A 10,876-nucleotide genomic window follows, 5' to 3' on the forward strand; every position below is an offset into this window, starting at 1 on the left:
ATTAGTTAGGAGGGAAAGGTACGATCACCAAGAGTTAAATAATCAGTAACCACTGCTCAGGCATCGACTTACTATTCTTTGTCATTTCTTAAGAAAATAAAGATTAACTAATGTAGCGATTAGTTTGGAGGGAAAGGTACGATCACCAAGAGTTAAATAATCAGTAACCAAAGGGTGCGATCTACTAAAGATAATGAAGAGTTGCAACGTTCATATTCATATCCCTTCATGGTATATTAAAGGGATATCAAGCATCATTTCAAAAGGGGAAAAACTTTCAGGAGAAATATATAGCCCTGCAACAATCAATAAAGGAACATGACTCCAGTTCGGAAAAGAAGAGATGGACATTATCTGACAACATCGATCAAATCAGATCAGATCAGAATTGTTTTTGAGTTACATGCAGTAAACATCATTGTTCTTTGTGGTATGCATGGGGATGGCTTAATACGTATGTTTAATATATGATATTTAATAATATTTTTTAATTCAGAGTTTAATAGTAATATTAATATAGACTCTTTGATTTCATATAAAGTGGCAGACCAGATCTGACGCATGTCAGATCTGTCTGCCCTTGCAGCCATTAGTATAATTGATGCTTTCTCAGGCAGTGGTTGTATTATTATTTATATAATAAATAATTAATAAATAGGCAACTAATAAAGAAATAAATGATTTATAGTATAATTTATAATTCATTTATTTGTTTATTTGCATGTTCAAATTAGAATAATGATTATATATATATATATATAAATACATATATAGTTATATATGTATACTTAATGTCTAAATCTGACAAATAAAAATATTAGATTTGGTTCATGTTAAGATGGAATTGCTTCTTAATCAATCTAGTTTAAGTTATAAGTATATGGAAATTGATTAATTTTGGTTAAAATAGCCCAAATCCTAGTAGGGGACAGTACAAAATCCCCATGAATACAACCACAAAAATGTATACCAACTTGTCCATGATCCTTTGCTGCATACAACTAGAATACAACTTATCTAGAACACGGAATCAAAATGAGCGTGTTAAGATATTCAAAACATTTACAACTTTTCTGTAAATTTTGTTGACTCTGAATTTTGAAAGTCTTTATCTGATGTGCTTGTTTGTTTATTGTCAGGCATTGTACCCGATTTCTGAATTATTTACGAGCAGATTGAGTTATCCTGCAGCAGGAAAAGATATTTTTGTACACTATCCTTCTTTACCACACCTATTCATGACTGAGGATACCAAACTATTCAGCTCTCAGTTTCGGAGGATCCATTTGGAGCTTGACTTAGGGTAAGCATAATATAATATTCTCTATTTGCTGGACGCTGACATTGAACTCTTTGCACTCTTTGTGGATGAATGTTGAGCTGGTTTCCACATGTTAATATTAAGTTCATATAATTTTTCTGAGTTCTGTGCTCTTCTTGGGTAAGCAAACATAGTTGTTCAAACTATTTGAAAAATTGGTGTAAGCATGTAAGAGAAGTAAGTGCATATGGCTTTTCTGTATTGTGGATCTCTTTTAAAACTGCACTCATGAGGATGCTCCATGTAGAATTGAAGTGTGGCTTTCTCAATAGAATTATATATACACTATAGCAGGTCTCTCTCAATGAAAATTGTTGAAATTTCGACCCTTGATTTTGTGGTAAAAAGGCAACTGATTAGTTTGATGTGCGTATGAACCACAGTTCTCTCCAAGAGGTCTGGGTTGCAGTTCTTAATATCACAGGCCCTTTGTCTAGTTGGTCTTTTTCTGAGAACCAACTCCCAGGTGAGATGTATTGCCATACAACTTGTTTAACTGGTCTTCAAATATTTAGATGAGATTCTTTGTTTGGATTGAAGCGCCCAAGGGCATAACCTTAGCTTCTGCTTACAGTTCCTGAACAAGTAAATGGTGGGCCTCCCTCATATATATTGCGATTAAGTGGTAGTAGCTATGAGAATTGGAATTTTTGGCTTGAGGTAAACTTCTGGCTCATTCCTATAGATCTTGATCGCATAAGTGGAATATTTTGCATCTAGCTTTATTTCAATTAGGGTAGACCATATCACTGTAGCATTGGTACCTGGCCAACAGTAAAAATTTCAAGGTTACCTGCTAGTTTTTATCGTAGCTAGAATGTTGACTTATTGCATGCTTACTGAATTTTATTTTCTTTGGAATTCAGGCAAATAGTTCTGAAGCTCTAAACATTGATCTTGCTGTCTTAGATCAATATCTTGACAAACAGACATTGAAGTTGAAAGGATGCTTTCCTTCTTGGGTTGATGTTACTGTGTATTCAAGCTTTTTGTCAAGCTATGCATTTTAAATTATTTTCCAATTGGAAAATTTATACATTTATTTTTTATAATTTGATATTTGTTCACTCCTATATGGCTTTGAGAGGACAAGTTACACAAGCTTAAATTTGTCCTTTCTTCTAGTCATTTGACAGAAAAATCACAAATGTATATTACATGCGGGAAATTTTAAATTTTTTTGAAATTTGTTATTCACAGTTGACGATAATTATAAATTCACAAGTTGATGCACTTATTGAACAATGCTTATGCAACTTGCAATTGCTAGTCAAATTTCTTGCAGTTTACCACAAATGAAAGGTGTTTTTTCTTATTAAGCCATACGGTGTTTCAAATTGTACAGATACATACATTTGACAATTTACTTCATTAAGTAGACTTCATCTTCCAAGGATGTTCAAGAATGCGGTGCCTATTGAGTGAGCTAAATTTAATGCAAATTTTTTAAAAAAAATGATTATTTGGCCAACATGAAGCGTAGGATATTCTTCATCAAAAGGGATTGTTTTGAATGCTAAGTCTAACTTCAAGTTCGGTAACAAACAACCTTATTAACTTGGTCAAAGTTAATCAAGTAGAATGAAGAGCTAAATTTCCCTCCCCCAGTTTAGGATTGTTTTTCACAGAAACTAATAAAGATAATTAAAGGGGATGACGATTTTTTAAAAGCTAATACATTCAAAATGAAAATAAATAACTCCTTAAATGTTTAAGAATACAATTTATTTCTTTCTGTACTGTATTTTATCATGCATACTAGATGTAATTCTTTTCAACAATAATCAAATAAATTTTCACATTTACACGAAGCAAAATAAAAGTACCAAGAGCTGGGGTATCAAATAGAAACTAGGTACTAGTAAATGAAGGAGAATAGGTTGAGAGAATGCATGTCTATTTTGAAGTTCAAAGCTGATTAGGTGGCAGAAGTTGGAGGACGAGCAATATGTACTTAGGAAGTTCTTTGGAAAGATGCAATGGTTCAGGAGGAAGTTCTTTGGAAAGATGCAATGGTTCAGGAGGTGTGATAGATGACAATGACTGTTGAGACTCACGACCGCAGGGTATTTGGGTAATCCTCAGAGCATGCTAGTGACTTAAAGGAACATTAGTGACCTTGAACAGGTTACCTTCAAAACTTTGAGGGGTAGCTAACGTGATTTTTTCTCCATTGTTGTGCTATAGATTTTAAGAAAGTGTCCATAGTATTGAAACACGACTTGTCAATGTTTAATGGGAAAACAATCGGTTATTGGAAGCCTCAATTATCTCTATTTAGCATGTTTTAAATAAAAAATGATAGACTAGAAAATGTGGGAAGCCAATTGTACAATGGTGAAAATGGTACGCCTAGAGTGAGAAAGAAATCATTACAATGCTCTACAAGGGAATAGTGAGTGTGTGTTGTAATGAGGTGAGCAAGGGTGATGGAAAATGCTTAATATATACCAAGGATTTGGAAATGAAAGCTCTTGGAATAGTTGGTTTTCAAGTGAGTTTAAAGGAGTTTTACAATGGAGGAAGAACATAGTATGGCTAGAAAGAAAAGAAGTGTGAGGAAACATAAGTGTTGATAAGAGCAATGAAACAATGTATGTGAGTAAGAGCCAAGAGATATTCAAACTAGGTCTACCTTTGAGCTGTTGTAGCTTGTTAATTTGCATTGGAGCAATTGGGGAAAAATTGTATATGGAAGGATGTCATAGGAAAGCAAAACCAACTGGTTATCACCATTACTTAACTTAACCATGGGGATTTCGGTTAAACAGAGTAAGACACGAGACACCATAAACTGATAGGTCTGAATACTTCAAATACGATCAATTGTGGAACATCAACTTCACCCATAAACATATGCATGTGGTATACTAAAAATACCATAACCTATTAACCCTGCATGCATAATCTTTCAACCAAATACTTCATAAACATCACATGAAAAATGCATAACACATAACACATAGATTTTTCATGTGGAAACCCAAATGGGAAAAACCACGGTGGGGATGAATACCCACAAGCTTTTTGAACTGTTTTGAAGCTCGCCCTGTTAGGAGCCTAGTCCGGTTAAAGACTTTACAATAAGGTTATGCTAGGAACCGATCTTGTTAGAGATCATCCGGTTAAGGGATGGCTATATACCCTGTTAAAGGTTACCTCGCTAGAGGATTTAAAGAACTCAATGATCTTGAGTCACCTGGTTACAAGTTTTGCAATAAGCCTGTTAAAGTTACCCGGTAAAGGGATTTTCCATCTATTGAAATGATTAGAAGACAACAGGAAAAACTACGATATGATAACAACACTACATGCCAAGGCAGATCCTTTTAATATCCTCTACTCTGCAATCACACTTTGCAGTTTCCCTCTTATTGGTCTGGCAAGTATCAAGTATCTTTTCACTCGGATACATACACACAACATTTGCCAACAACTTTTCAATAACAAACATCATCGACCTTATAGACAACAGATAGGTCGATAACATAAACCCTAAACCCTAAGCATCTTAGGTTTACAACATAGGCGTCCAATCCTGACCGTCCAAACATATTGCATAAAGCATTACAATTTCAAACAGATCACAAGACAATCTACATCGTTCATTCATCACCGCACATGGGAATCAGTAACCCATCACGCTCTCTTCTCATACCACTAAGAAGAATGATCATTCCCGAGGTAGACTTCAAACGCGATCGATCTTCTTATGCCTCAATCCTTCACGCACACAAAGCTGACATGGCACCTCGATCACATCTCTTAGCTAACTCATCATAGGGTATCATTGGTTCGTCGCACAAGCTGGATCACCAAACCGATAACCATAGAGCTGAGACTACCAACCGGTAATCACACTTAGTGAAACCCCGACACCGGTTCACTACATCTCTTCAATCTGCATACTGGTTCACTTACACTTATTGACATCAATGACAACATACATTATCATCATATCAACATACTGGTTCATCACATGCCAATGATATCCAACAATCTCCCCCTTTGACATTTATGGCAATACTTAGTGTAGCATTGCAACTGAAAACCTCATAGACTAGTGTATCTGCATTATCAAATATCTTCTCCCCCTTTGACAACAATGTCAAAGTGGAGGCATAAGCTTCCAAAATCTACTATGCTGCTCCCCCTAAGGAGTAGCTTCCATCAACACATCAATCCTGAAAGATTTGACGCTATAGTACTTGACTGATGTGGAGCACACAACCTTAGTTGACTTCATGAAGGGGCAGAACCCCTAATTCACCTCTCAAATAGGTAAATGTAGTCTTCGGTAAGGGCTTAGTGAATATATCTGCTAGCTGCTCCTTACTGGAAACACGTTGTAATACAACCTCCTTATTTTGAACTTTCTCTCTCAAGAAATGACATTTAAGCTCAATGTGCTTAGTTCTAGCATGCAATACCGGATTCTTGGAAATGTTTATTGCACTTGTGTTATCACAAAATATGTTCACCGGTTCAGATACAGGTACCTTGAAACCTTCCAATACATGCTTCATCCAGATTGCTTGAGTGCAGTTCATAAATGCTGCCACATATTCTGCTTCAGCTGTAGATTGAGAAGTAAAGCTCTGCTTCTTGCTTGTCCATGATACTAATCTTCCACCGAGAAAGAACGCTCCACCGGTTGTGCTCTTCTGGTCGTCCACATTACCTGCCCAATCGACATCGGTATATACTTTGAGATTATAGTCACCATTATATGGATACCACAATCCATAATCAACTATTCCTTTTAGATATCTAAGAATCCTCTTCACAACTACCAAGTGGGATTCTCTTGGACATTTCTGAAAATGAGCTACTATGCCCACTGCATGAGCAATATCTGGTCTGCTGTGCACCACATAGTGCAGTTTACCGATCATTGACTGATACTCTTTTTCATTCACCAGTGCTGAATCATCTTCCTTGGTTAGTTTACAGCCAGTCACCATCGGTGTACCAACCGGTTTGCTTTCCTCCATGCCAAAAGTCTTCAATACCTCTTTGACATACTTGGACTGGGTAATAAAGATACCCTCTTTCATTTGCTGAATCTGTAAACCAATGAAGAACTTTATTTCTCCTATCAAAGACATCTCAAATTCTTTCTTCATTTCATCTGCAAACGCATGACTCATTTTATCATCTCCTCCAAAGATTATTTCATCCACAAACACTTCACAAATCAAAATCTTATCACCTTCTGATTTCAAGTAGATGTTGCTATCTTCACTTGTTCTTTGAAATCCAATCTTCACAAGATGAGAGTGTAGTCTTTCATACCATGCCCTAGGTGCTTGTTTCAGTCCATACAGGGCTTCGTGTAATCCACACACCATGTCACTATCTTCTGATAAGGCAAACCCTTCTGGTTGCTCTATATACACTTCTTCTTCTAGGATTCCATTAAAAAAAGAAGACTTCACATCCATCTGATAGACCTTAAATCCCTTAAATGCTGCAAATGCAAGTAGCATTCAAACACCTTCTAGTCTAGCCACAAAAGCAAAGGTTTCTCCATAATCTTCTCTCTCCTCCTGAGCATATCCCTTACATACAAGCCTAGCTTTGTTCCTGACAACTGTGCTTTCTTCATTCAACTTATTCCTAAAGACCCATTTGGTACCTATGACATTTTTATGTTCGGGTCTGGGCACCAAAGACCATGTTGCATTCTTTTCTATCTGATCTAGCTCCTCTTCCATTGCTTTAATCCAGTCTTCATCTGTAAGAGCTTCTCTGGAAGTCTTGGGTTCAAATTCAGAAATCATGCAAGAGTTCTCCTTCACTTTTCTTCTAGTGAGTATCCCTGCATCTTTATCTCCTATGATTTGCTTTGGATCATGGTGTAGTTTCACATATCTGGGAATGACTCTAGCGTGATCTGCTAGCTTTTCTTCTTCTTCTTCTTCACTAACCGCGGCTTCTATCGGTACATGAACACTAAGATCTTTACAAGTTTCTTTCTTAACCGGTTCCCAAAAGGCTATACCTGGTTCATCTTCTACTTCTTCGCTACATGTTACCTCAGGTTCCTCGGGGGATTCATCAACCCTAACATTGATACTTTCAACAATTTTCCGAGTTCTATTGTTGTAACACTTGAGAGCTTTGCTCTTAGTGGAATATCCCAGAAATATTCCTTCATCACATTTTGCATTGAATTTGCTCAAATGCTCACCTCTCTTGATATAGCACTTACTACCAAACACTTTAAAGTAACTCACAGTGGGAGTTTTCCTTGTCCAATACTCATAAGGGGTTTTATCTTTGTCTTTCTTGATGAGTACTCGGTTCATAGTATAGACTGCAACGCTCACCACTTCCCTCCAAAAAGTGTGAGCAACCTTTCCTTGGATTAACATTGTTCTAGCCGCTTCAGCTATAGTCTTGTTATTTCTTTCTGCTATGCCATTTTGTTGTGGTGTCCTTGGAGCAGCCAATTGTCTCTTGATACCGTTATCTTCACAGTACTTATTGAATTCATCAGAAGTGATTTCTCCTCCTTGATCAGTTCTCAGGCACTTTATCTTTTTACCACTTTCTTTCTCTACTAATGCTCTGAAAGCTTTGAACTTTCCAAATGCTTCAGACTTGTCTTTCAAGAATGTGACTCACATCATTCTTGAGCAGTCATCGGTAAGAATCATAAAATACCTATCTCCTTGAATACTTCTAGTTTTCATAGGACCACACAAATCAGTATGCACAAGATCAAGTAAATTTTTTGCTGAGAAAGACTTACCTTTAAAAGTTGAGGAAGACATATTCCCAAGTTGACATTCTCTGCACAAAGAATTCTCAGGTTTGTCCAGCAACGGTAATCCTCTTACCGCCTTGATCTTACCGGCTTTAACAATGTTGTCAAAGTTCATATGATAGAGTCTCCTATGCCATATCCAACTATCATCAAACTTAGCCATTAGACATCGACTTATCTTGGCATTCAACTGAAATAAGTTACCTCTGGTCTGCTTACCAGTCGCAATAACTTCACCACTCTTCCCAATTATACTGCAAATTCCACCTTTGAATTCCAGAATTAATCCTTTGTTATTTAGCTGAGCAACACTCAACAAGTTATGCTTAAGACCTTCTATCTAGTAGACATCATCTGCACTGCTCTTTCCATTCAACGAGATGGATCCTTTACCTTTCACCAAGCATGGTGCATCGTTGCCAAATCTGACAACACCTCCATCATATTCTTCCAGAGACAGAATCTTTCTCCGGTCGCCAATCATATAGTGAGAACAACCACTATCAATTATCCACTCATTGGAGTTGTCAATGTGAGAGACAAGAGCTTTCTTGTCTGACACTTCTTCCTTTACTGCTACAAACACTATGTCTTCATTTTCTTCATCTTCGGATTCTTCATCAGTGACACCTTCATCCACAACAACTAGACAATTTCTTCTATTTCCACTTTTATATTTTCTAAACCTCTCTGGTTTATCCTTATTGTCATTGTTAGGGCAATTTATAGCTATATGTCTTATCTTATTGCAGGAAAAATATTTCAAAGGAAGTTTACCTCTATATTTTCCGGTTCCCTTCGGAAGTCTTTTAGCAAGAAGAGCTTCGAACTCCATCAAAATCTCTTCATCATCCATATCTCTGCATTGTTTAGATTCATAACTGGTACTAGTTTCTTTTCCTTTTCTGGATGGTACAGTAGATGCTTTAAAGGCTGACTTAGTCTTCTGAACACTGCCATCATAGCTATTCAACTCATATGCAGTTAATTTTACAATAATAGAATCTAAGGATACCTTGGTCTTATCAATAGACCTCAGTTCCTGGATAGCAACAACTCTAATTGCATAGATTGATAATAATGATCTAAGGACTTTACTAACAATAGTGGTATCATCAATAGTTCCACCAGTGCTTTTGATATCACCAACCACAGTCTTAATCCTAATGTCATACTGCTGAATGGTTTCACCTTCAACCATCCTCATATCCTCAAATTTACCTCTAAGGCTTTCTCCCTTAGCTTGCTTTACATGCTCATCACCACCGTAGATGTCTTCCACTGTATACCATACATCCTTAGGTGTGTCCTTGTATTGAACATCAATAAACTCAATATTTGACAGGTTGCTGATAAGAGCTTCCATGACTTGCCCATTTTCCTGGATTTCTCTCTTCTGATCATCTGTCAAAGTGCCAGTGGGAGTCACAAATGCATTCTCAACATAGCTCCAGTGTTGAGCACCCATACTCTTGATGTAAATCTTCATTATGTCCTTCCATATCTTAAAGTTATCTCTATTGAACTTAGGACCTTCCCTCTTCATCATTACAGTAGGATCTTTTACCTCAAGCGGTTAAGCTTATATCACTGAGGACCTGGAGGCGCTCTGATACCAATTGATGAATAATGATGAACAACAGATACCCCAACAGGTACTGAGAGGGGGGGGGGGTGTGAATCAGTACAGGTAAAAACTCTCTTAACAACTTATCTAGCTAAAGCAAAACCAACTGGTTATCACCATTACTTTACTTAACCATGGGGATACCGGTTAAACACAGTAAGACACCAAACACCATAAACTGATAGGTCTGAATACTTCAAATATGATCAATTGTGCAACATCAACTTCACCCATAAACATATGCATGTGGTATGCTAAAAATACCATAACCTATTAACCCTGCATGCATAATCTTTCAACCAAATACTTCATAAACATCACATGAAAAATGCAAAACACATAACACAGATTTTTCCCGTGGAAACCCAAATGGGAAAAACCACGGTGGGGATGAATACCCACAAGCTTGTTTTGAACTCTTTTGAAGCTCACCCTGTTAGGAGCCTAGTCCGGTTAAAGACTTTACAATAAGGTTCTGCTAGGAACCGATCCTGTTAGAGATCACCCGGTTAAGGGATGACTATATACCCTGTTAAAGGTTGAAACCCTGTTAAAGGTTACCTCGCTAGAGGATTTAAAGAACTCAATGATCTTGAGTCACCTGGTTACAGGTTTTACAATAAGCCTGTTAAAGCTACCCGATAAAGGGATTTTCCATCTGTTGAAATGATTAGACGACAACAACAAAACTACGATCTGATAAGAGCACTACATGCCAAGGCAAATCTTTTTCATATCCTCTACTCTGCAATCACACTCTGTAGTTTCCCTCTTACTGGTCTGGCAAGTATCAAGTATCTCTTTACTCGGATACATACACACAATATTTGCCAACAATTTTTCAATAACAAACATCATCGACCTTATAGACAACAGATAGGTCGGTAACATAAACCCTAAACCCTAAGCATATTAGGTTTACAACATAAGCGGTCCAATTCTGACCGTCCAAACATATTGCATAGAGCATTATAATTTCAAACAAATCACAAGACAATCTGCATCATTCATTCATCACCACACATGAGAATTAGTAACCCATCACGCTCTCTTCTCATACCACTAAGAAGAATGATCATTCCCGAGGTAGACTTCAAAGGGGGTCGATCTTCTTATGCCTCAATCCTTCACACACACAAAGTTGACATGACACCTC

General features: G+C 37.0%; 1 protein-coding gene across 3 annotated transcripts in view; it reads left to right on the plus strand.

Annotated features, from left to right (window-relative positions):
• Positions 1–2,570, plus strand: part of LOC131041381 (uncharacterized) — a 145,608-nt gene extending 143,038 nt beyond the window's left edge. For all 3 annotated transcript variants that reach the window (XM_057974432.2, XM_057974433.2, XM_057974434.2), the window contains 4 exons: positions 1,140–1,303; positions 1,705–1,787; positions 1,896–1,981; positions 2,188–2,570. In XM_057974432.2, coding sequence (XP_057830415.2) covers positions 1,140–1,303; positions 1,705–1,787; positions 1,896–1,981; positions 2,188–2,331 — 477 coding nt within the window. In that variant the 3' untranslated portion in view covers positions 2,332–2,570. The remainder of the gene's footprint in view (positions 1–1,139; positions 1,304–1,704; positions 1,788–1,895; positions 1,982–2,187) is intronic.
• The last annotated feature ends 8,306 nt before the right edge of the window (positions 2,571–10,876 follow it).

Source organism: Cryptomeria japonica, chromosome 3, assembly GCF_030272615.1.
Source record: "Cryptomeria japonica chromosome 3, Sugi_1.0, whole genome shotgun sequence".
NCBI classification, from domain to species: domain Eukaryota; kingdom Viridiplantae; phylum Streptophyta; class Pinopsida; order Cupressales; family Cupressaceae; genus Cryptomeria; species Cryptomeria japonica.